This window comes from Pelodiscus sinensis, chromosome 13 (genome assembly GCF_052426305.1).
Source record: "Pelodiscus sinensis isolate ZL-2025 chromosome 13, ASM5242630v1, whole genome shotgun sequence".
In the NCBI taxonomy this organism is placed as follows: domain Eukaryota; kingdom Metazoa; phylum Chordata; order Testudines; family Trionychidae; genus Pelodiscus; species Pelodiscus sinensis.
In genome coordinates, this window is record NC_143064.1 from 36,131,320 (window position 1) to 36,157,496 (window position 26,177).

A 26,177-nucleotide genomic window follows, 5' to 3' on the forward strand; every position below is an offset into this window, starting at 1 on the left:
CTTTTTGCTGAAATGTTCAGAGTTGCCAAGTTCCCAAATCACATCGAATATGAATGGTTGCGAGGTGCCTTTCTCCTCTCAGCTCTTCTGAAAATTATAGCTAGAATGCACAGATACACTGTACACACAATTAATATAATTTCACCTACGTTTAAAATTAGTGGACTGAATGGTTCTTTAATCTTTTGAAATAATCAGGGAGGATTTGGGAAACCTCACCCAGCACGAGACCAGAGGGACTGGGGGAGGGTCAAAGGTAAGAGTAGCACATGGCAAGCAAAATGAAGAGAGCAGTAAAAGAGAGAGTGAGGAAGATATAGAAATTCAGAATAAAAGATAATAGGAAAGAGGAAGAATGTTTAAATTTAGGAAAAGGGGACAAGATCAGAATGGAAAGATGGGAGGAGTCAAACTATGAAAAGGACAAGCCATTTTAAAATGTTAATATAAACTTCTTTACTCTCATTGCCCACTATTCTGCCAGGCTGTGTCTAGACTGGCCAGTTTTTCCAGAAAATCAGCCGCTTTTCCGGAAAAACTTGCCAGCTGTCTACACTGGACACTTGAATTTCTGCAAAAGCACTGACTTCCTACTGTAAGAAATCAGTGCTTCTTGCGGAAATACTATTCTGCTCCCGTTCAGGCAAAATCTTTTGCGCAAAAGGGCCAGTGTAGACAGCTCAGATTTGTTTTCCTCAAAAAAGCCCCGATTGCAAAAATGGCGATCATGGCTTTTTTGCGGAAAAGCGCGTCTAGATTGGCATGGACACTTTTCCGCATAAAGTGCTTTTGTGCAAAAACGTCCGTGCCAATCTAGATGCTCTGTTCCGAAAATGTTTTTAATGGAAAACTTTTCCGTTAAAAGCATTTCCGGAAAATCATGCCAATCTAGACGCAGCCCCAATGTATTTGGTTAAGCATTTCTAAACAGGGTCTCATAGGAAACAATATTTTCCATGGCATTATTCAAAGCAGTAGAGATAAGGCAGATTAATTTCAAAAGTAATTAGATTTTGAAAAGTTTGCAAAAATCACCAGAGGGAAATAAAGAGAACATTCAATATTGTATTGGTTATTTCAGTAAACTTAAAAAGTACAGAGGTGGAGTCATTCTGGACTAGATTTGTGAGGGCACTATGCAGCAAATTGAAAACCTTCTTTCCAGTTTCTTTCTGCTGGTATTTTGGTGGCCCATAAACCATATCTTAGTTGCTAATTGCAGGTCATGTGGTACTTGCCTTCACTTCCATCAAAATTAGTAGATTTTATTCACATTAGGGGACAGGCAGAAAATCAGTTTGCTTTTTCCATATGATTGTCTTCAGGATCATGTGAACGAAACTTCCCAAACCTCCCAACCATGCTAAAAGGGATCTTTGGAATCAGAGGTGTGATTAACAATTGCCTCCTGCCTACCTTAGTTATTGAGCAGTGGCCTCCCTGCTGTGATAAATCAGAGTTATGGAAGCAACAGCAATTACTGAATTTCTGACAGGAGCCATTTCTTTAAAAAGAGTATAATGGAGAGGGAGTTGTCACAAACTACTAATGTGAAACACTAAGGATCACATGATGCAGTTTAAAGTTTTGATAATTATGCTTTTAACAGGTACTACTACAATTGAGAAATATGACCTTAGGACAAACAGTTGGATACAAATTGGTACCATGAATGGCAGACGATTGCAGTTTGGAGTAGCAGTAATTGAAAACAAGCTTTATATTGTGGGAGGAAGAGATGGCCTGAAAACTTCAAATACAGTTGAATGTTTCAATCCAGCTACCAAAGTCTGGACTATAATGCCTCCAATGTCAACACACAGACATGGCTTAGGTAAGAGAGTTACTGTACAATATATATTGCACCACATTTACAGATTAATAATACTGGTTTTAAGATGATACAAATAAATACCATTTTTCTTAAATATTTACTGAATATAAAACAGTGTTTATACAGGATATTTTTCAAAACCAGCTACTTTCCCACTGGTATAAAATCCTCCCTCCAGTGTTTGTTATTTATCTAAAAGGGTATGTCTACACTACAGTGTTATTTCAAAATAGCTTATTTTGAAATAACGCGTCTACACACAAAATGCATTTCAAAATAGCATTTTGCTATGTGTCCACCCTGAGTGGACTCTGAATCGTATTTAAGGCTGGCCGGAACCAGTTCCAGCAGGGAACCAGGTCAGGAGTTACTGTGTGGGGCTGCTGCCTGTGGTCTGTGCTTAAAGGGACCCCCTTCACCCTCCCGGACATCCAGTTCTCAGGTTTCCCTGCTTGCTTGTCTACCTCGATGAGGGACAGCAAAGCATTTTGTCTCTGCGTGCTCTGGTTGCCCTCACTCAGGACACCACAGCACTCTGCAACATAGAGCCAGAGCTGCCCCAGGGCACTCTGGTGCTTCTCTTGGACGCATTGCTGCGAGCCTGGCTGCACGTTTTGCAGGCTGCCATCCAGGAGGTCCATCGGGGGGCTGTCAGAATCCAGGAGGCCCTGCTGGAGAGCTTCCACCCTGAGGAGCATTAAGAGCCTCCCTGGTCTGCCCTACTAGGGGTTTGGGCCTCATTCCTCCCTCACGACCTTCCATTTACCCATCTCTAACCCCCCTTCCTGATGTCAATTAAAATACATGTATTTTCATGAACACAAACTCTCTTTATTTAACAAAACTGGGGGTGGGGAGGGACTGGAACTCTGGTGAGACTGGGAAAAGGAGGCAGGAGAGGGGAGAAGAGAGGGTGGAAACCTGGGAGGAGGGAGCTGGAAGGAGGAAGCAAAGGGAAGAAGGGGGAGGGGAAGCTTAGGGTTGGGGGGGTCTCACCAGACCAACTTGATTGTCATGCAGACCTGCTCCTGGGTTCGCATATAGCCTTTGGTGGCCAGGCTGGCAGCTATCCTGCCATAGATGGCCGCGTTCCTCCATCTAATGCGGAGATCCTGGATGTTGGGGGCATCCCCCCCAAAGCTGAATAAGGTCCATTATCTCCACCCTGGACCAGGAAGGCACCCACCTTCTCTGGGCCCTGGCAGACTCCTGGCTCTGGGCTGGCAGGCTTGGCACTGTGGCCAGAGTCAACCCCTTTAAGGGCTCCAGGGAGGGGGAAGGGAGAGAAGTGTTCTTGGTTGAGGCTGGAGTGGTCACCAGGGCACCCTGGGAAAGCTGGAGCCCCCCTATTTCGAAATATGTGTCTATACAGCACTTATTTTGAAATAGCTATTTCAAATGTGGTGTTATTCCTCGTAGAATGAGGTTTACCAAATTCGAAATAAGTGCCCCGCTATTTCAATTTAATTTTGAAATAGCAATTGGCTTGTGTAGATGCTAGGAAAGTTATTTCAAAACAACAGCTTTTATTTCGTAATAACTTTGTTCTATAGACATACCCAAAATCTTGCACTGGCCTTCCATTGTAAAACTACATATAAAGGTAAAATAATAAATTAGTAGGAAATTCTAAAGTCCCTCTGACTATCTAGGGATCCATTTGCAATACACAATGATCTTACAATGTCATATACTTCATAGCACCGCTGAAAATAAGGCCCTATGACACATTAATTAAATATAAATATGCAAAATCCAATCTATTTACAAACATCCTATAATCAACATACTTCACAAAACCCAATTAATTTGTCTTTTCAATTTTATTCAGAAAAAAACTATGCTTTTACTTTACCAGTTATCTCATTGCGAGAGCTTATAAAACTTAATGTGCCTTGAGACTTGATATTGTATATCAAATCAACAATTGCAAACAATCAAAACAGGGACAAATTTAAGGCTGGATGTGCAATATAAGCAGGGGTTCAAAAAGTTGAAAATCCTTCTTTGGGATAATTTGTAGTATATGAATTAAGAGGGCTTTGATTCTAGAAACAACTTTTTCATGAAAATCTTTGAGCTGTTCATAAAGCTAGGTATTATTGTAAACACAATAAGAATAATAATTTAAAAAGTAAAAAAACCTGGTGATTTTGATTCATAACCAATCAAGCACCCCAGGCATGTATTACCATTCTACAAAGTACTCTGTGCTGACCTCACAGCTTAATGCTCTTTCAGCTCAACTTTGCAACTATTTGCTTTGAGAAAACAATGGACAATAAAACAGGTGAAATCCTGGTCAAAATTAAATCAATTGGAGTTTTACTATTGATGTTAGTGGGGCAGGATTCACCCACCATATAGGCTATAATATTAAAACCCAAATGTTTAAAGTTAGGTTCTTAAATTAGACTGATTTTCAAAACTGTCTTGCACCTCTAGCTACTATTAGCTTGAGTGAGATTTTGTGCCTTTTGAAAATTGGGCCATTTATATTTAGGTCTGTAGATAGGGATTTAAAAGCCTAATTTTAGGCATCCAAATTCAAATGAAACAAAGACATAAAGACATAACATAAAGCTTTCATATATAATATGAAGAACTATTCATTCCTAAATGGAATTGAGAAAACAAAGCTGAATAATACTTGTTCCTGTACCTAAATGCATAGCATCTATGATCTTATGTGTAAGTTCTAAACATATACTATTACTAACCTGAAGTGTTTGGTACAAATGGAAATGGCAAAACTCTGGAGACGGGAGTCTTTGAATGAAAATCAGTAATTTCCCAGCAGAAATTCTGAAATTGCATTAAGTGTATGGGACTTTCATTCTGCTCAGTGTCATGAAGCTTTATGATGGTAGAAATATATGTGGCCTCCCTCCCCACTGTTCCCAGGACTGGGGAGGCTCACGCCATGCATCCTCTTCCCTCCCCACTGCCCCAGGGATACTGGGGTGTGCTTGTGCTCTTTCCTTCCCCATGGTTGTGGGGGGGTACACATGGCCTTCTCCTTCCCCGCTGTTCCTGGGGGCGGGTAAGCTAGAGCTGTGTGGGCCTCTTCCCTCTCCACTGCTCCTAGAGGCAGGGGTGAGGAAGGAGCTGGTGCCATGCATCATTTTCCCTCCCTGCTGTTCCAGGGATGTTGGGGCACATGCACTCTTCCCCTCCCTGTGATGTGTGTGGGGTGGTGCATATGTGGCCTCCTCCCCCCCCCCCCCACTTCTCCCAGGGCAAGGGAGGCTTTGGCCAGCTCGGGCTGCGGGACCTCCTCCCTCCCTGCTGCTCTGGGGAGGCTGGAGCACACGCACTCTTCTCCTCCCTGTGGTGGAGGAGGCAAGCATGTGCTTGGTGCACAGCTCCTCTTCCCCTCCCTGTGGTAGGAGCGGTGCATCAGCAGAGGGGGCAGGGCTGTAGGAGGGTGTCATGGCTAAGGAGAAGTGGCATGGCTAATGATAAATGCAGAAGTGGGGGCCAGCAATTACCCCAAAACCTTATCTACCAGGATTTGGTATAAAACTTCCCCCCAAAATCTTAAAAGTCTAGATTTTGGGAATAAAACTTCCGCTGCCACCACCCAAATTAATAAAGAAACCAGGAGAGAGACCATTTGGGAAAATCTCACCCCTAAAGTAAAAAGCAGGATACCACCATTAACCAATAACAGGTTACTAAAAGGAAAAGAGAAAACATTTATTATCACCACAATATTCCTGTTGCAAGCATAATGCCTAGATGGAAAAGTAACAAAATATACTCCGGGAGAACTCCATGGGCCTAGAACTTAATTACAAAGAAAAGCCAAAACATCTTTTTAAAAGTTCACAGACAGCAGATCCCATACTCAAACCATAAAACAATGAAACCTAACGGATTTATCTAAACTTTACCCTACTTACAGAAAGTGAAGAAAGAGTCTTTTCTTGGAGGGAAACATAGGGTATGTCTATACTACACCCTAGTTCGAACTAGGGTGGTAATGTAGGCAACCGGAGTTGCAAATGAAGCCCAGGATTTGAATTTCCCAGGCTTCATTTGCATAAAGCCGGGAGCCGCCATTTTTAAATGTCCGCTAGTGAGGACTCCGTGCCGCACAGCTACACGCTGCACAGACTAGGTAGTTCAGACTAGGCTTCCTATTCCGAACTACCATTACTCCTCGTTTCCTCATGTCTGTCCCCCTCAATAGCTGGAGAGAACTGCCCAGAGCAAAGGAGAGAAAAACCAAAAAATTCCTTTGTCCTAGTTTGAAATTCCTACCTACATTCCTACCTACATTCCACCTGGCTAGGTAAGGGAGGGTATGTCTACACTACACCCCTAGTTCGAACTAGGGGGGGTAATGTAGTCATACAGAGTTGCAAAGGAAGCAACTTTCCCGGGCTACATTTGCATAAATCCGGATGGCGCCATTTTTAAATGCTGGCTAGGTCGGACCCCGTGCCGCGCGGCTACACGTGGCACGGACTAGCTAGTTCGGATTAGGCTTCCTAATCCGAACTAGCTGTACACCTCATTCCAAACTAGCTAGTCCATGCCGCGTGTAGCCGCGCGGCACAGGGTCCGACCTAGCCGGCATTTAAAAATGGCGCTGGCCGGCTTTATGCAAATGAAGCCCGGGAAATTCAAATCCCGGGCTTCATTTGCAACTCCATATGACTACATTACCCCCCCCCAGTTCAAACTGGGGGGTAGTGTAGACATACCCGGACATAGTGAACCCCTTAGTCCCCAGGCTGCTGGCTAACCCTCATGATCATGACAGTGAGGTTGGGGGCCTGCCTCCCCCTAGCAACTTCTCAAGTCTTCTCAAATGTTTTCTATGACAGATAGTGTGATGTACGCCTCTTTTTTTATAATAGTATAAATTAACTAGAAGACTTACCCAGCTTTTCCTAGGTCTTTCAGGGCAGGGAACTGGCAGTGTGAAGGGTGCAGGAATCCAGGGATGGAGGGTAGGCCAGGGCAGGAAGCTGGGGGTGTGGAGGGGTGCAAGAGTGAGGGTTGGGGGGATGAGGAGGAGCTTGGGGCAGGAGGTCCCATCCAGTATAGCTTTCTTTCCTGCACTTGGCTGGCAGGGCCTTCTGTCTCCTCTTAGCCCTGCTTCCCCATCAAGGACTTTCTCTCTCTCCTCAGCCCCACCAGCCAGCTGGTCAGGGCCTTTCACACACATGCCCCAGCGCTGTGCCCAGTGGCTAGGGGCAGCGGGTTTGGGGTAGAGGGGATACTGACATTGTCTGGTGGCAGGCAAGATGGCGGAGCTCCAGCTCTTCTGGCCACTCTCTTGGCGGTGCGGCTGCCCCCAGTGGACACTCTGTATATAGCTCTTCCCTGCTCTTGCTGCCCCCAGTGGCTACTTTCCATATCACCTTCTCTCTCTTGTCCCCTTGTGGCAGCATATATACACCCTGTCACAGGGGCAAGGATATTCAGGGATGTAGACACCGCCCAATTGGCTGCAGGGTCACCGGCCGCCTCTATAATCCATAAATCTGCGTTTGCAGATCAGGGTAGCCAAGCACAGTGCTCAAGGTCAATGGTGTTATCCCTTTTCTCAGGACAGTACAGTCCACTGGTCAGAGTCCACTGTGGTCAGCCCTCACTCAGGGGCAGTATGGTCTAGTGTCCAGAGTCAGTAAGCAGCTCTGTTCTCAGAGTAATATAACCTACTGGCCAAAGTCAGTAGGCAGCCCTCATGTCAGAGAGCAAGACAGAGAATCAGAAAGTACCTTTGGTCGCAGGGCTAATTGCTAGAGTCAGCAAATAGCTCGTGTCACAGGGCAGCATGGAGAGTCAGTAAGAGCCTTTGTTACAGGGCAGTATGGCCCAATGGCCAGAGTCAATAAATAGTCCTTGGCTCAGGGTAGTATGGCCAAGTGACAACAGTCAGTAGGGATGGGGCAAGCACTCTGTTAGGGGGACCTGGGCCTACCCTGCTCCACCGTGTCCCAACCTAGGGTCCTGTGAACAGTAGAATGGTCTACTGCTCCTTCGGTGAGGAATCCAGCTGAAACACGCCGAGTACACCTGGCTGGGAGAGACTGCTCCAACACCTTCCCTGGGTCACTTCCTACCAGTGCCGACATCCCATATAGTGTCTGGGTCTCCCAGTTCCCCAACCATGGTTTCTCCCTGGGACTCTGCATGGGTTGTATAGCAGCATTCTCCTAGGACTCCAGTTCCTCTGGACTAAGTCACTGGCTACTGCAGCTCAGGCACTCTGGCTGGGGGATCTATCTCCTTCACTGGCCCACCCAGACTGAGCTGCTCTGCTGCCTTTTATGCTGACCCAATATTTGGAGCATTCCCAGTATGGGTGAAGGGGTGGAACTTCTTCCGCTCACAGGATCTTAACCCCACCTGCTTCTGTGCAGGGTGTACACACACCGTCATACCCCTCCCTTTCCACATTTGGAAAACAGTCCCATTCCTGGCACTTCCCATTTTCTTTACAGAATCAAACCTTGCCTTACCTTTAAGTTATGATAAGAGGAAGCTGCATACCAAATTTCGTGGTCTTAGCTCTTACTACCTAGGAGGAGTTCTTGAACAAACAGGCTCACAGATGGACACGCATTTCATATCTAGATATAGATATGAAACAGGAAAAGCCATAACTATGACTGTCAATGAACAAATATTAGTTACTGAAATGTTCTGATATCAGATCTATTTTTGTCCCTAATTCTATTTTTCAAAGGGGTAGCAATGCTTGAAGGACCAATGTATGCTGTTGGTGGTCATGATGGATGGAGTTATCTTAACACAGTAGAAAGATGGGATCCCCAAGCACGACAATGGAATTACGTTGCTAGCATGTCAACTCCTAGAAGCACAGTGGGGGTTGCAGCATTAAATAGCAAGTATGTAAACAGACAAACCAGAAGGGTGGAGTAGAGGGTTGTTTACTTACTTTTGCTCCGCTTTGTGTGTGTTACAATTTACTTTTAATATTTAATAATTTCTTTTCTGAAGAGAACTTTGTAATATTGCATAATAGCAGAAAGACATAACATGCTAGACCACTACTCCTCAAAATATTATCTTTATGGTATTTTACCTATTCATAGTTATGCTAATTTGAAATACTACCACGGTCAGTTTTGAATTTTAGATTTTGGTCTATTCGCTTTTAAAGAAATGTTATCATTTTACTTCTTCCCTTTAAAATCAGCCACAGAGTGATGGTACATTGTCTAAAAGGAGCCACACAGCAAGCAATAATTACCCACAAAATACATAAATATTGTAAACCTAAGCTCCTATTTCCTAGGAAGCCCAAAATAAAGAATAGCAAATGAAATGAAGGGAAAATACTGAATGCAGAGCCAAGGAAAGGTTTTAATCACCAGGTTTAAAATAATTTCTACCCAGAGCCATATTTTTTACTCTTGTCAGGGTTTATATAGCTTTTCCTCTATCTAACTTAGAGAAGCTGAGTTCCATGTAGTTTATTGTGCATGGGTTTTTCAGATGAGAACTTAAAATAGGTGTTGCGTGTTTTACTTCAGAGTATCAGAAACTTTGAACAAAAATAGTTCTATCTATGCGTCTTTGGCCAAAAATTGCCCCTCCTCCCAGTATCGTGCAGTGAGACACACTTTTTATTTTCTTGCATTTTTCAATTCAATAAGGAGCTGCATCATTTTTGCAATTGATGAAGCATTTCCTAGATTGGTGTACAGTAGGATCAATTTTATCCTCCTTTCTCTACACAATAATCAGGAAGGAAACTGGAAAACCAGGTGAAATGGCCCAGCAGCTTTTGGTGAGAGGGGTTTGATTCTATGGAAACCTCTAGGTAAGATGTTTTATGGGCCATGGATAAACATGAAAAGATCCCTTAGACTACACCTCTCTGTATGCCTATGTTGTCACATCCATTTATATAGCTTTGAAGCAAATTATAACCCAAAAATGTGTAATGGAAGAAAGAAGCTGTCAAATGATCTTTGGTACAAACTTTCAACACACAAAATTGAGGATGTTACATTCAGACTATATAAAAGAATTTAAAGTACAGTATGGCTACGTCTACACTGGCCCCTTTTCCGAAAGGGGCATGTTAATTTCACAGGTCGTAATAGGGAAATCCGTGGGGGATTTAAATATCCCCCGCGGCATTTAAATAAAAATGTCCGCCGCTTTTTCCCGGCTTTTAGAAAAGCCGGAAAAGAGCGTCTACACTGGCCCCGATCCTCCCGAAAAAAGCCCTTTTCCGGAGGATCTCTTATTCCTACTTCAAAGTAGATTGATCTCAAAATAGATTGAGATCAAGTGAGATTGATTTAGCTCCAACCACTGTCTTCCAACTTGGTGAAAGGCTTCCATGTCAATTTTAAAGAATTTGTTCCTTGTTTCTCCATTGTCTAATTTTTTAAAGTGGTGCTGCTGAAATTAGAATATTTGACTAATTACTAACCACACCAGAAAACATTTTAATTGAGTTTCAGTACACACAATGTGTTTTGCCCAAGTAACACTTCGCAGTAGTATTTTGTCTTTTCCCATCAGAGAAAGGGAGAGGTACATTTTACATTTATTTTTAAAATATATCCATTACATTGCAACTGGGTATATATTCTTACATTAAGAGAAAAATATTATTCAGGTATGTACCTCCTCTTCCAAAACAGCTGTGCAAGAAGGTGAGGTTTATCCATTGCCATGAATTAAAAAATGCAACCATCACAAAATCTAACCAATGAAAAGAGTGTCAGACCCAAAGAAACTGCCACAAGCATACAAATGTTAAAATGTAAGTGGTTGAGAGTAAGAAGTTTGGTTCCAAACAGCATTTCCTTGCTAGGTTTTGTGAAAGTATATCATAATTTCACCTGTAAAGATGATGTTTGTGTGAATAGATAACGATTTCTCTGGTGTGTAGTATAAAGTCATTCAAGGTTTGAAAGATCTATGTGAACTTGAGCTATATTTAAAAGTGAATAGGAATCTCGTGCAGTATTTCAAGCACATCTTCCATTTTTCCTGTGTCAGGTACTATTAAGTAAATACACTTCTCTCTTCCTCACATATGTAATATCTGAGCAATTTTCAAGTAGCAATTGTAGAAGTCTAATAACTCAAAGAGAAAGCAAAGAGATAATGTTCATATCTGAATTAAATTCTCACACTAATCACATCAAGCAACTGCAGTTGCTAAGCAATCCTTAAGAATCAGCTGGAAATCCAAAAGGACCTTAGGATTTACAAAAGTCAAGCACCATTGCCTCCATACTTTCTGGGTGTGTCTCAACTACATGGTTTTTTCGAAAAAAGTAATCTTTTTTCGAAAAAACTTCCTCTGCGTCTAGACTTCAGCCACGTTCTTTTGAAAGTATATCGAAAGAAGGCAGCAGTTTTGTCACTTGCGGTAAACCTCATTTTATGAGGAATAATGCTTTTTTTCGAAAGTACTCTTTCGAAAAAAGGCACTATTGAATACAAACTGTGCTTTTTCGAAAGAGAACATCTAGATTCTTTCGAAAAAAGGCATTTTTTTGAAAGATTCTTTCGAAAAAGCCTCTTTGGAAAGAGGCTTGTAATCTGTTTCTCCCAACTAGTCAGAATCATTTGCATGTTATCTGGGTTGAACTTTAGACAGGTCATTTTAATCCAGGCCCTAATGCTAGCCAGGCACCTGGAAAACAAAAGGCACCATGCTGTTGAAAGAAAAATGTCATCTCAATATCAATGGCAAGACAGTGCAAACTACATCACTGTGGTCTCCACTGCTTCAGGCACATGTAATAGAAGGGATGATATAACTATTCTCTTCTGAAATAGAGGTTGAGGTCTTTCAGACTCAGGGAATGATGTCAAGTAATTAACTGATGTACGATGCAGTTATTATAGTTTTAAATTATTAGTGGAATAAAAAGACTGTTTAACAATACTTGCTTAACAAGTCAACCATAAAAAACCATCATTCATATTATTTTTAAGACTATCTGTTTCCTGTTTTGTCTTTTCAGATTATTATAATGAATAGCTCATGTGGAAAAGATTCTTTAATCTTATTTTGCTGAACTACTTCAAATACTTAATAGTGAGATGTGCAAAAATGCAGTAGCACCTTTCCCTTTGAGACTAGTATCAAATTCTCCAAAAGATTGTGGAAAAAGAATCTTAGTGCAAAGTTTGTTCCAACTCTCCTTCAAAGAGATTATTTTAACATGTTTTAAATTAGGCTAAACAAATGACACCTCTATTAAAATGAACGTATAAAGACATAACATGTGTTTACAGCACTGGTTCATCCTCATGCTGAATGTTATAGATTGTATGCTGTTGGTGGACGGGATGGCAGCTCCTGCTTAAAATCCATGGAATGCTTTGATCCACATACTAACAAATGGAGTATGTGTGCTGCAATGTCTAAGAGGCGAGGAGGTGTTGGTGTTGCGACATACAATGGATTTTTATATGCAGTAGGAGGTCATGATGCACCTGCTTCCAACCACTGTTCTAGACTTTCTGATTGTGTGGAAAGGTAAGAAGTTTTGTTTTATTTATTTCTTTATTTTATTTTTAAGTCCCTGCACAACAAAGGATATAGCATAGCTTGGAGCATCACATTTGCAAAATTTATTACAATAGTAAAATTATAAAAATGCCAATAGGCTGGCAGAAGTAAGGAAATTTGTAGCACGTAAGGTGTTCTTCCCTATATACACATTAGTACTTCTAGATTTGCATTATAAAATCTATGGCTACATGCTTTACCTATCTTATGTTTTTAGCAGTAATAATGAAAGGATCAGAGTTATATAGGTGTTATATTAGTTTTATAGCCACTATAGCCGAATGTAAAATCATAGAATCCTAGGGCTGGGAGAAACCTCAGGAGGTCATTGAGTCCAGCCTCCTGCCCAAAGCAGAACCAACCCCAACTAAACCAACCAAGCCACAGCTTTGTCAAGCCGAGATTTAAAAACCACTAGGCTGGAGATTCCACCACATCCCTCAGTAACCCATTCCAATACTTCACCCCACCCCCAGTGAAATAGTTTTTCCTAATATCCAACCTAGTCCTCCCCCACTGTAACTTGAAACCATTGCTCCTTGTTCTGCCTTCTGTCACTACTGAGAACAGCCTCTCTCCATCCTCTTTGGAACCTCCCTTCAGGACATTGAAGGCTGCTATCAAATCCCCCCTCACTCTTCTCTTCTGCAGACTAAATGAACTCAAATCCCTCAGGCTCTCTTCATAGGTCATGTGCTCCAGCCCCCTAAACATTTTGGTTGCCCTGCGCTGGACCCTCTCCAATGCTTCCACATCCTTTCTGTAGTGGAGGGCTCAGAACTAGACACAATACTCCAGGTGTGAACTCACTAATGTCGAATAAAGGGGAATAACAACTTCTCTAGATCTGCTGGAAATGTTCCTCCGAATGCACCCCAGTATGCCATTAGCCTTCTTGGCTACAATAGCACACTGCTGACTAAGATCCAGCTTCTCATCCACTGTAATCCCCAGGTATTTTTGGCTGAACTGCTACTTAGCCAGTCAGTCCCCAGCCTGTAACAGTGCTTGGGATTCTTCCATCCCAAGTGCAAAACTCTACATTTGTTCTTTTTGAACCTCATCAGATTTCTTTCGGCCCAATCTTCTAATCTGTCTAGGTCACACTGGACCCTAACCCTGCCTTCCAATGTATCTACCTCCCCCGCTAACTTACTGTCATCTGCAAATTTGCTGAGGGTACCATCCATCACCTCATCCAGGTCATTAATAAAGATATTAAACAAAATCAGCTCTATAACCAATCCTTCAGGTACTCAGCTTGAAACCAACCACCAATCTGACATTGAGCCATGATCACTACTCGTTGGGCCCGACAATCTAGCCAGCTTTCTATCCGCCTTACAGTCCGTTTATCCAATCCATACTTCCTTAACCTCCTGGGAAGAATATTGTGGGAGACCATATCAAAAGATCTGCTAAAATCAAGATATATCACATCCACTGACTTCTCCATGTTGACAGAGCCAATTACCTCATCATAGAAATCAATCAGATTGGTCAGGCATGACTTGCCCTTCGTGAATCCATGTTGACTATTCCTGATCACTTTCCCCTCTTCCAAGTGCTTCAAAATGGATTCCTTGAGGATCCCCTTCATGATTATTTTGGAGACTGAGGTAAGTCTGATTGGTCTGTTGTTCCCTGGATTGTCCTTCCCTTTTTTTAAAAATGAGCACTACATTTGTCTTTTTCCAGTCATCCAGGACCTCTCCCAGTCTCCATGTCTGTGTCTACACTGGGCCACTTATTCCGGAAAATCAGCCGCTTTTCTGGAATAAGCTGCGAGCTGTCTACACTGGCCCTTGAATTTTCGGAAAAGCAACGATGCTCTACTGTACAAAATCAGCCGCTATTCCAGAAAACTGTTCCGGAAAAGGGCCAGTGTAGACAGCCCAGTAGTCTTTTCCAGAAAAAAGCCCCGATCGAGGTGTACCAGTAGTTCGGAATAGGAATCCTAGTCCGAACTACCTAGTTCGAGCCCCGTGTAGCCACGCTGCATGGGGTTCGAACCAGCGGGGTTTTAAAAATGGTGGCTCCCCGCTTATGCAAATGAAGCCCGGGAAATTCAAATCCCGGGCTTCATTTGCAAGTGCGGTATGCCTACATTACCCCGCTAGTTCGAACTAGCGGGGTAGTGTAGACATACCCTCTATCTGTTCTTTCTCCACCAAGGACTGCCCACCTCTTTTCCATACTGAGTTGTCTAGTGCAGTAGTCTGGGACCTGACCTTGTCTGTGAAGACAGAGGCAAAGAAATATTGAGTACATCAGCTTTTTCCACATCGTCTGTCACTAGGTTACCTCCCTTATCCAGTATGGGCCCCACACCTTCTCTGATCACCCTCTTATTGCTAACATGCCTCTAGAAACCTTCCTTTTACCCCTCACATTCCTTGCTAGCCGCAATTCCAGTTCTGTTTTTGCCTTCCTAATCTCTCCCCTGCCTTCTCAAGCAATATATTTATACTCCTCCCTTATCATCAGTCCAGGTTTCCACTTCTTATAAGCGTCCTTTTTGTGTTTAAGCTTGCTAAGGATTTTCCTAGTAAGCCAATAGGGTCATCTTGCATATTTGCTTTTCTTATTGCACATCGGGATGGTTTCTTCCAGTGCCTTCAATAAGGCTTCTTTAAAATACTGCCAGCTCTCCTGGACTCCTTTCCCCCTTCATTTTAGCATCCCAAGGGATTCTGCCCCTCAGTTCTCTGATTGAGTCAAAATCTGCTTTTCTGAATTCAAGGATGTGTATTTTGTAAATGTAAATAGATTGGTTTTGGATGCTATGGTTCATATAGAACACAAATGAACAGTACCTTCAAGTTTGGGTTTGTGTATCCCACAGAAGCAGAATTCTGCAAAGGTATGTCAGCCCTATTCAAGTTTTACTTTAAGAAGGTAAATCAAATTAATTATATTTTCACCAACTCCCTAGGTTCATGGGTAATGGAAGACTCATTTATTCCTTTACATATCTGGCTTAGAAGCACATTATAGAATCATAGAATCATAGAGCTGGAAAAGCCCTCAGGGGGTCATCAAGTCCAGCCTCCTGCCCAAAGCAGGTCCAATCCGAGCTAAATCAACCCAGACAGGGCTTTGTCAAGCCGAGACTTAAAAACCTGTAGGGATGGAGATTCCACCACCTCCCTAGGTAACCCCTTCCAGTGCTTCACTACCCTCCTAGTGAAATAGTTTTTCCTAACATCCAACCTAGACCTCCCGCACTGTAACATGAGCCCATTGCTCTTTGTTCTGCCATCTGCCCGTACTGTGAAGAGCCTTTCTCCATTCTCTTTGGGACCTCCCTTCAGGAAGTTGAACGCTTCTATCAAATACCCTCTCACTCTTCTCTTCTGAAAACTAAATAAGCCCAAATCCCGTCACTACTGAGAACAGCCTTTCTCCATCTCCTTTGGAGTCTCCTTTCAGGTAAAGGATGTTATCAAATCCCCCCTCACTCTTCTCTTCTGCAGACTAAACAAACCGAAATTCCTCAGTCTCCCTTCGTAGGTCATGTGCTCCAGCCCCCTACACATTTTGGTCACCATCCGCTGGACCCTCTCCAATGCATCCACATCGTTTCTATAGTGGGGGTCCCAGAACCAGGCACAATACTCCAGTTGTGGATTCACCAGAGCCACATAAAGGGGAATAATCATTTATCTAGCTCTGCTGGCAATGCTCCTCCTATTTCACCCTAATATGCCATTAGCCTTCTGGGCTACAAGGGCACACTGTTGACTCATATCCAGCTTCTCATCCACTGTAATCCCCAGGTCCTTTTCTGCCAAACTGCTACTTAGCCAGTCGGTCCCCAGCCTGTAACAATGCTTGGGATTCTTCCATCCCAAGTGCATGACTCTGCACTTATCCTTGTTGAACTTCATCAGATTTCTTTTGGCCCAATCCTCTAATCTGTCTAGGTCACTCTGGACCCTATCCGTGTCCTCCAGTGCATCTACCTCTCCCCCTAGTTTAGTGTCATCTGCAAACTTGCTGAGGGTGCAATCCATCCCCTCATCCAGGTCATTAATAAAAATGTTGAACAAAACTGGCCCTAGAAATCAACTGCCAAGCTGACATCGAGCCATTAATCACTACCCTTTGGGCTCAACAGTCTAGCCAATTTTCTATCCATCTTACAGTCCATTTATCCAATCCATACTTCCTTAACTAGCTGGCAAGAATATTGTGGGATGCCATCTCAAAAGCTTTTCTAAATTCAAGACGCATTACATCCACTGACTTTCCTATATCTACAGATCCAGTTACCTCATCATAGAAACTAATCAGATTGGTCCGGCATGACTTGTCCTTCGTTAAACCATGTTGACTATTCCTGATCACTTCCCCCTCTTCCAAATGCTTCAAAATGGATTTCTTCTAGATCCCCTCCATGATTTTTCCTTGGACTAAGGTGAGGCTGCCTGGTCTGCAGTTCCTTCTTCCCTTTTTTAAAGATGGGCACTACATTTGCTTTTTCCCAATCATCCGGGATCTCTCCTGATCTCCAGGAGTTTTCAAAGATAATGGCCAAAGGCTCTCAAATGACATTTGCCAACTCACTCATTACCCCCAGATACATTTGGAATGTTCCCTCCATAAATAACTGTTCTTCAAAGGTGAGCTTCATTCAAATACCTGACACAAGGCCTATTCACCATTTAACTCCTACATTAACCCTCAAAGGTTTTACAGTAAAAGCTTTGCTATCTCTAATGTTGGGAGAGTGGGAGTGCTGGTTTCTCAAATATTCTGGTTAACTATAAGGCTACGTCTAGACTGCAGGGTTCTTTCAGAAGAAGCTTTTCCAAAAGACATCTTACGAAAAAACTTCTTCCAAAAGAGAGCTTCCACACTGCCAAAGCACATTGAAAAAGAAAACTGCTTTATCAAAAGATAGTGTCCACACTGAATGGATGCTGTCTCACATTTAAGCTGTGATTGCTATTGATGCAGTGGCCACCTGTGCTTTTTCCTCTTTCCTCTTCTTTCAAAAGAACTCCCTTTTCCCCATCCTCACAAGCCTTTTTCCAAAGGAGCTCTTTCAGAAAAAGGCTTCTTCCTCATAGAGAGAGGTTTACCAATGTAGGGAAAACCCCTCTATTCTTTTGATTTTTTTCCCAAAAGAATGCGATTGCATTGTGGACGTAAGTGAAGTTTTTTCAGAAAATCATCTGTTTTTCTGAAAAAACTCTGTAGTGTAAGACATTGCCTAAGAGTTTGGAGTGTGGGATCTGAGCTAAGGGAGTGAGATGAGGTGTGGGAGGGGTGTGTGGATCTGGGGAAAGAGGGTGACATGCTGCTTACATGGTGACTTATCTGAATATTTAACTAGCAGTATTGGTAGTACAAATACAGAGAACTATTTAGAGCAGGGCAGGCCGGCTCGCCAAGCCTTTTAATCCAGCCTGCAGAATTCCTAGCCAGGACTTTTGGCTTCAAGTTGCTCAATGCAACTGACATGTGGCTCTCTGTGCTGTGCACAGGGAGGGGGGAGCTTCATGCATTGCCCCCGCCTCCTTCACCCAAAGTCCCTTTCAGACCCTACACCCTGGGTTGATCTAGACTGCAGGCTTCTTTCAAAAAAGGCTTTTTCAGAAGAGATCTTCCAAAAAAATTCTTCCGAAAGAGAGCGTCCACCTGCCAAAGTGCATCAAAAAAGTAATCTCCTTTTCAAAAGATGGCGTCCACACTGAATGGATGCTCTCTCGCATATAAGCTGTGATTACTATGGATGGAGTGGCCACCAGGGCACCTGTGCTTTTTCCTCTTTCCTCTTCTTTTGAAAGAACTCCCTCTTCCCCATCCACACATGCTTTTTTCTGAAAGAGCTCTTTCAGAATAAGGCTTCTGTTTCATAGAAAGAGGTTTATCAATGTCAGGAAAACACCTGCATTCTTTCGATTTTTCTTTCTAAAGAATGCAATAGCAGTGTGGACATAAGTGAAGTTTTTTTTTCAGAAAAACACCCGTTTTTCCAAAAAAACCACCTGCAGTCTAGGCACACCCTCTCTCCTGCCCCCCAGCCTCTTATCCTGAGCTCCCTTCTGTACCCTTGACCACTTACTGAAATCTTGGTGTGGCCCCTTATAAAAAATTATTGCCCACCCCTGGTTTAGAGTCTCTGTCATTGTGATGCTTTGATAAATGCATGAGAAACATGGATGAACATGCAGAATACTAGAGGGGATAGACAGAATAGCTAAATTCTGCTTTAAGTTACACTGATGTAAATCTGGAATAACTATTTATTTAAGGGAAATTTAGAGATTATATAGGCCATAGAAAATTTACAGTTTTACACATGTTAAATTTACAGTATGCATTTTGAGTTGCCAAATTTATAAAGGTAAATATTTTAATCAAAATAAAATACCTACTTGAGAGATGTTTCACTTTTGCAATGAAGTTTACTTTAAATGTTAACTGTGACTTGAAATAGCAGATGCATGTTTTATGAGCAAAGGGGAAGAAGAATACATTTAAATTTGTAGCAATTTATCTCATTAAGCTACTGTCACAATATAATTGCTGCACATTTCATAAGACCAGGCATGAAATAATTGTATCTAAGCAGATTAGAGAATAGACAGACTGTAACTATGTCCTGTAAAATCAGAATAGATTTTTTTGTGTGTTCTTAAAGAGTCCTCTAGTGGCTAAATAAAACATTAAACTATTTTTCCTCTCTGTCTCTTGTTCTGGTGGTAACTGATTCTGCTTGGAGTGTTTCAGGCATTTTTTTCTACATTTGTAATTCAGCTAATCTGATTTGATTATTGTTTTCTAAAATTCAGAACATTACCTTATCTGTGATTAACTGTTTTCTAATAACTGTCAAAATATCCTAGATATGATCCTAAAACTGACACATGGACAACAGTGGCACCTTTAAGTGTACCACGTGATGCTGTTGGTGTCTGTCCTCTTGGGGACAGATTGTATGCAATAGGAGGCTATGATGGACATGCTTACTTGGACACTGTGGAATCTTATGATGCACAAAATAATGAATGGACAGAGGTAATCTCCTTACTATATAGTTTAGATATGTGAGTGTGTGTGTGTGTGTGTGTATGTCCATTTGTTCAAGAATTCCTCCTAAACTATGAGAGCTAGGACCATCAAATTTGGTATTCAGCTTCCTTTTTATCCTAACTTAAAGCAAGGTCAGGATTTGGTTGTTCCAGGACAATGGGATATGCCTGGAATTTGATTGTTTCTCAAAAAATGGAAACAAAACTTTAAAAAAACAACGAACAGTTCTGCAGCATCTTAGAGACTAACAAAATCATAAATGGTATCATGAGCTTTTGTGGGCACAACCCACTTTTTCAGATGGTCTGGCAGGAGGGACAGGGACAGTTATACTGCAGAATGACTGGGGGGGGAGGGGCGCAACACATGTCCAGAGATGGGAACTGGGACAGCTATAACCCCTTTGGGCCAGGAGGGGGCAACGGTGGAGAAAGGGACAGTTATCAACTATATATTTTGTTTGTGTGTCTGTCCATCCTCCAGCTGAGGGACTTACACCTCTCCCACTGCTGTGCCCACTGCAGCAACCATGGACAAGTGCTTCTCATCTGACCCCAAGATGCTACAGTGAGAGAGGGCTGAAGTAGTCCTCTCTCCCAGGGCAGCCTGCATACTGAACCCCTCGTCCCCACTCTTGAACAATGACTTAAATGAAGAAAAACAAAACTTATTTGAGCTAAGGGCCCAGCAACACTGGGTAAATCTTCTATATTTTTTAGAGAGTTTGTTTGTCCATTTGATCAAGAACTCTTCCTAAATGACAAGAGTTAGGACCACCAAATTTGGTAAACATATCCTCTTATCATAACATAAAGCAATGTAAGAATTTAGTAGTGACAGGAATATGGGATGCCTAGAATGGGATTGTTTCTCATAAAATCAAATAGTAAAGAGGCAGAAATACCAAATCAAGTACAGTCCTCAAAACTGACATAATTGAAAGAGTGTTGAAAGAGACTGAACTGAAGATGAGCCAGAAAAATAGGATGAACCTGGAAAGTAACATCTGACAACATTAAATTCATGCTATATTTAAAATTTAACATCAAGTTAATTTCCAAATAAAAATTATATTAAGATGGAGTTACTATTGAAAGCATACATTAATAATTTACAATAACACAATATATGGAAATGATCATCTGAAAACCCAGTATTATGAATGTAGGAAATTTAGAGCATTAAAAGAAATCAAAGCATTTTGACATTTAGCAGTCCACAGTTAAAACACAAACAACTTTGACTTTGCTCTGTATTGACATTGTGCAATGTGCATACAATTAACATGAATGTATATTAGCATTTGTGGTCCCTAATTAGATAAAACTGATTTTTAAAGACAGGTGAGGTTGTTTTAATGTTCCTTAATATACAAACAAGTTCACACTTTTTTTCCTCAACATTGGGATCTGATCACACTTCTGCTGGCCTTAGTCCTATGCTCTGTTGAACATAAGAATATTACTGAGATCATATGCTAATTAACACAATCCTCCCCCCTTTTCCAAGCAAGTGTAAGCACAGCCATTTTCAGAATATGGTGAGCTGAACAACTTAAGTATAGTCTGCAGTTGTTTGATCACAGTAATGATTTGCCATTTAGCTGTATTATGTCTCTACATATTGTGCACTGTAATTATGGAACTTTACACAATGCTAATGTGCTGAAACAATCTACAATATTTTGGAACATACAAGAAAAATGGCAGAAAAATGATAAAATATCAATAAAAACAGCTTTAATTAATGAAATCTATTTGCTCCCCTCCTATCAACTACAGTGAAAATAGAATGGAAGGGTCAAAGCAAATACTCTCACTTTATAATGAACCTACAAATTCTTTGAGTTCTATCTTTGTTCCTAAAAGTTAAATTCCATGTAGATTCATTGCATTCTGTGGAATTTTACTTATTGTTCAGAATACTGAATCTAATCATAGATTTAATATTGTTTTGATTACTAACAGATTTTTTTTAAGGTCTACTCAACTTTATAACTTCCAGACAGTGGCTTTCAACCTTTCCAGAATACGGAACCCCTTTTAGGATACTAAGTGCTTACAAAAATCAGACAAAACCACAAAAGTATCACAGCACGCTATAACAGAAAAATTACTTACTATCTTAATTTATTTTATGACTATAAGGTACAAATAATTGTAATATAAATACTGCATTTCAGTGTACAATATCAGAGCAGCATAAACAAGTCATTATCGGTATGAAATTTTAGTTTGTACTGAATTTGCTATTGATTTCTAGGTAGCCTGTTGTAAAACTGGGCAAATATCTAGATGAGTTGATGTACCACCTGGAAACTACTGTATACACCACCCAGGTACACATACCACTGGTTGAGAACCACTGTTCTAGACCAAATCATAAATGGTTTTTAGTTGTCAGAGATCCTCTTGGCTAGCATGTTCCATGCTTCTGGACCACAGGAAACTGTGTACTCGCTCCAATAACAACTAAAAAGTCCTGGATAGCCATGAAATCATGGCATCTTTCATTAAATTATGCTAACAGCAATTTTTTTTAAAAAAAATCACTTTTGCATAGTTTTAGTTAAAGACATTTAATTATTTTACATATGCTACCATACATCTTTTTTTACATAAATCAAACTGCTTTCTTTTGAATCTTTGGGTGATAGATTACATGAAGTTAACTAAGTAGAAAAATGTGTTTCCTCCTTGTAGGAAGTGCCTGTCAACATTGGAAGAGCTGGAGCTTGTGTTGTTGTGGTGAAATTGCCATGATGGATGTCCCTGGTATGAAATAAGCCCTGACTACAGTTCCATAAAAATCATGTGACAGGAGAAGAAACAAGTTCCCAAACATAGTACAAAACTACTTTACAATCTTGCAGTTCTTGACACGAGGAACACTCAAATCTGAGCCATTTTGTGGTTTGAGCACAAAACTGAAGTTTATCTCCATTGCACAGACAGGTTTTTGCAAAACATGAATCAAATGCGACATCAATATTTTGTTACACTTGATATTCAGCAAATACAATAATATATTGAAATGGTTCAAGTTTATTACAAAACTGTACATGTTATTAATAAAATACAACAGTGGCTAAAGTGAAAGATATGTATCACTGTAAGATTTGGTATAACTTTTCTTGGCCATATCGGCAGCAATGTTAATATATTTAGAAAACAAATTCTTATTTAAGTAAATGAAAAGCTGATCCTGGATAAAAAAATGTTCAGTAATAGATAACTGTACAAGAGGCATTTGCATTTGAGAAATAACAGTGACAACAGAAAATTGCAGTAAAAATTCCTTTTAAAGTAAATTTACTTTAATTTCATCTAATTTCACAAATGAGAATGTTTAGTGATTTTCTTTAAAAAATAGAAGCAAATTAAATCAGAAAACTAATTCTACACAAAATTACAAAACTGAATTTCCAATTGTGATACTGTTTAACATTTTATTATTAAACACTATGACAGAATAATCATTTTAGCAATAAAGGAGATTAAATTTTCTAACAAATTTTTAAAAATAGCAGGCCAAAGAGTCTGAAGACATCATTCTTTTGTTACATTTGTGGCATTCAAATACAATTTTGTTTATACAAAGATAAAAAGATTGCTAATGTAATTTGTAGTATCTAAAATTGGTACTTCGATATTGCATTGATATTCACTACCATTTTGCCAGTCACACAGTCAATTTATTGCCCTCTGACTATCTGTCAGAATATATTACATACATTTGGCTTTTCTTGAAATAATCACCATGCATTAGACTTGCTGCTGGTAAAATGTTAGTGTAATTATATTCAGCAAGTATATCTTACATAATGGAAAATGTATATCATATTGATATAACAATCTATGACCTCAGCTAAAAAGTGCCAGATTCTGCACATGTCCAGTATAAAACATTGTAGTGAAGGAACATGTGCCGTGTGTAACATTATGTACCATTAAAATAAGCATGTTTACATTTTATCTGAAACCATCTAGCATGCTAAGAATGAAGGTAAATTTCACTGAATCAAGGAATCACTTGAAAAACAGTACATAATATTCAACATGAATAACATCTCTTTTATGTGCCAGGTTTTTTTTTCGTTTTTGATTATTTTTTGAGTGCTGGAATTATACATTAGGGAATGTTAACATGTATGTAAAGCATTCTACACTGTAAAACATGATATCTGAGTAGTGTCTATTTTAGCCTTTAAAACTCATTTCATTATGAGAAAAATTCAGGGTAAAATAGTGACTAATGTGCTTTATAAATATGTAGACAACTTTGGGGATGGAATGTTTCATTTTCAGAATGCTGCAATATAATATGTAGAAAAATTCTAAGATATAGCAACCATGGGATTATTTAAAAACATATTTTTAAACCTGCAAATCAATTCACACAAATTATGTTTATAGTATGGCATGCTCAATTAAAATAAATGTTAGTTTCTCTCTAGAACGTCTCTATGTAATTTCTGACAGTATTCCAACAATTGTGCTATTCTTAACTGTATGTTTTCTACCAGTACATTTTCTTTTAAAAGTAATTTTATATAGAAGTCCCAATGTTGCTCATAGTAGCAAACTTCTCTCCTCTCCTGGTAATGCTGTATCATAGGTCATGTGTTCCTTTGAGTAGGTGAAAACTGATATTTTAAGAGGAATAGAAAATTTTCCTAGCCCTCATCACACTAGGCTGTGATCTTCATCAGGGATCTGTGCTAGTCATCCTGCTATTATTCTTTTGAGATAATCTCACACTCTTGACATAACTGTACTAGGTTCAGATAATAAACCAAGATCTACTTTTCCCCTCTGTCCAAATCCTGTATAGCAGCTTTTACCAGTCTATCCTAATATCCAAGAAGGTTATTACGATGCTAATGCAGTTAAATGAGAATCCCATTTCTATGGATGTAGAAAGGCTGTCAAGTGCTCAGTCCTTCTACATCAGGCCCACATGGTTCACTTGCAAAGAGCTAGGGGTTGCTATTTGAAAATTTTACATAGATGGGTCACTGCACACTAGGGATGTAATAAGATAACCACATACAGAGTCCATTGATAAGTCTGGGCTTATTGGTTACCATGAATGGTTACATGTAAGTTCCTGCCCTGTTCCCAGAGAGCCAGCTGCTACCCTGTGCTGCCACCCCTGTATCAGAACCCAGAGCATAGAGCAGAAGCCAGCTCCCTGGGAGTGGAGTGGGATCTAGGAGACAATATGTGCTGGGAGTCAGCTTAAAAGCTGGCTTCCAGCATGCATGGGCTCCCAGGGAGCCGACTACCCCCCTTCCCCCATCCCTTGCTCTGTCTCTCAATCAGAGGCAGCAGGAGAGGATGGCAGCCAGCTTCCTGGGAGCAGGGCTGGTGTGCGGGAGCCAGTCCATGCTGGGAGTCATCTTTTAAGCCAGCTGCCATTGTACACCGGCTCCTGGGGAGCTGGCTGCTGCTCCATGCTGAAAAAATTCAGCAGATACACAGTTAACTAAAAAAATCAGCAGTTACACAGTTATTTAATTATCCATTTTTTAACATCTCCACTGCACACATGGAATCTCACTCACTAATTGACAATTTTTAACAGATTTCAAGTCTTTAGGTTCCTAAAACCAAATAGCTGCAGATATTCATCTCACAAGAGCCTAAGCAACAATAGAGAATTTTTCTGCAAGCTAATTTTGTGTGATTTCGTCTTATTGCTATTCATAGAGGATTTAGTTTTTATAAATATTTTAAATTCTTAAAAAAATCTTAACTATGTTAGTTGCCATAATTGCCTCTTAGTGCTCTGTCATTTGATAACATGAAAGCGCTACAGAGGAACTAAAAGAGTGCTACTTGCTATTAAATTTGAAATGGAAACATGTATTCTCCACCTTCTCATGTCACATATTACTGGCATGGACTTATACTGTAATCCGGGGTAACAAAACACTTTTCTGGGCCCTGGGGGGAATTGGCTCGGAACCCTCCCCCACCCCAGAAAGAGCTGGATGGAAGGGGAGGGGCTATGGAAGGGGCTTCTGTGTTGCTAAGGCTGCAAGGCACATGTTGTCATGGGCTCTGGCAGTGATTTAAAGGGGGTTTTGCTACTGCAGCTGCTGAGGTAGAAGTGTCCAGAAGTACTGGGGCCTTTTAAATCATCAGGTTCCAGGCCAGCTGCCCCCTTTGGCCCTCCTTTTTGTTAGTGGCCCTGAGTATAATTAAACAGAATCAAATATTCACAGTTGTCTTGGGCCCTGAAAGGAGTGAGTCTTGTGACTCACCAGAACTTACAGCCATGGAGTCTTTGCAGCTAGAGGGCATGCAGCCCTTTGCTCAGAAATAGTATGTCTAGCCCACTTGCAGGAACTGTGTCAAGAGAAAGTTTTGACCTCTCAAAAGAACTACATTTATGGTGTCAAAGGCTTTGTCCAGAAGAATGTTCCAGATACTCATTAACTTCAGCCCTGTTGAAAAGGACAAAGATGCTTCTACAAAGAGGAAATAATATTTATTATATGTTAGAATGGTGTGAGGGATGAAAATCAGTAAAGGGCTCATGTAATCTTAATTCTTCCCCCTTCTCACTGCATTATGATTTAGACTTTTATTGTGATCACAATCTATTTTTTCCCCACATAATCCTTAGCTTCCTGGATGAAATGATGGACAATGCTACATAAGTGAAGCAGCTGTTAAATGTTTTTTATCCCCATCTATCTATGTGTGGGCCTGATACTTTATTTATTGCAGCTATCAAGGGATGTAAAAGGTAACAAAAAAG

General features: G+C 40.8%; 1 protein-coding gene across 4 annotated transcripts in view; it reads left to right on the forward strand.

Moving 5' to 3' along the window:
- KLHL4 (kelch like family member 4) overlaps window positions 1-23,861 on the forward strand; it is an 87,665-nt gene extending 63,804 nt beyond the window's left edge. For 3 of the 4 annotated variants that reach the window (XM_006121432.5, XM_014572706.4, XM_075940742.2), the window contains exons 7-11: window positions 1,610-1,834; window positions 8,541-8,703; window positions 12,120-12,332; window positions 19,223-19,394; window positions 22,112-23,861. In XM_006121432.5, the coding sequence (XP_006121494.1) occupies window positions 1,610-1,834; window positions 8,541-8,703; window positions 12,120-12,332; window positions 19,223-19,394; window positions 22,112-22,171 (833 nt within the window). In that variant the 3' untranslated portion in view covers window positions 22,172-23,861. Of the gene's footprint in view, window positions 1-1,609; window positions 1,835-8,540; window positions 8,704-12,088; window positions 12,333-19,222; window positions 19,395-22,111 lie in introns of those variants that run through there. The other variant, XM_014572705.4, reaches the window with a different exon arrangement.
- Window positions 23,862-26,177: the final 2,316 nt, after the last annotated feature.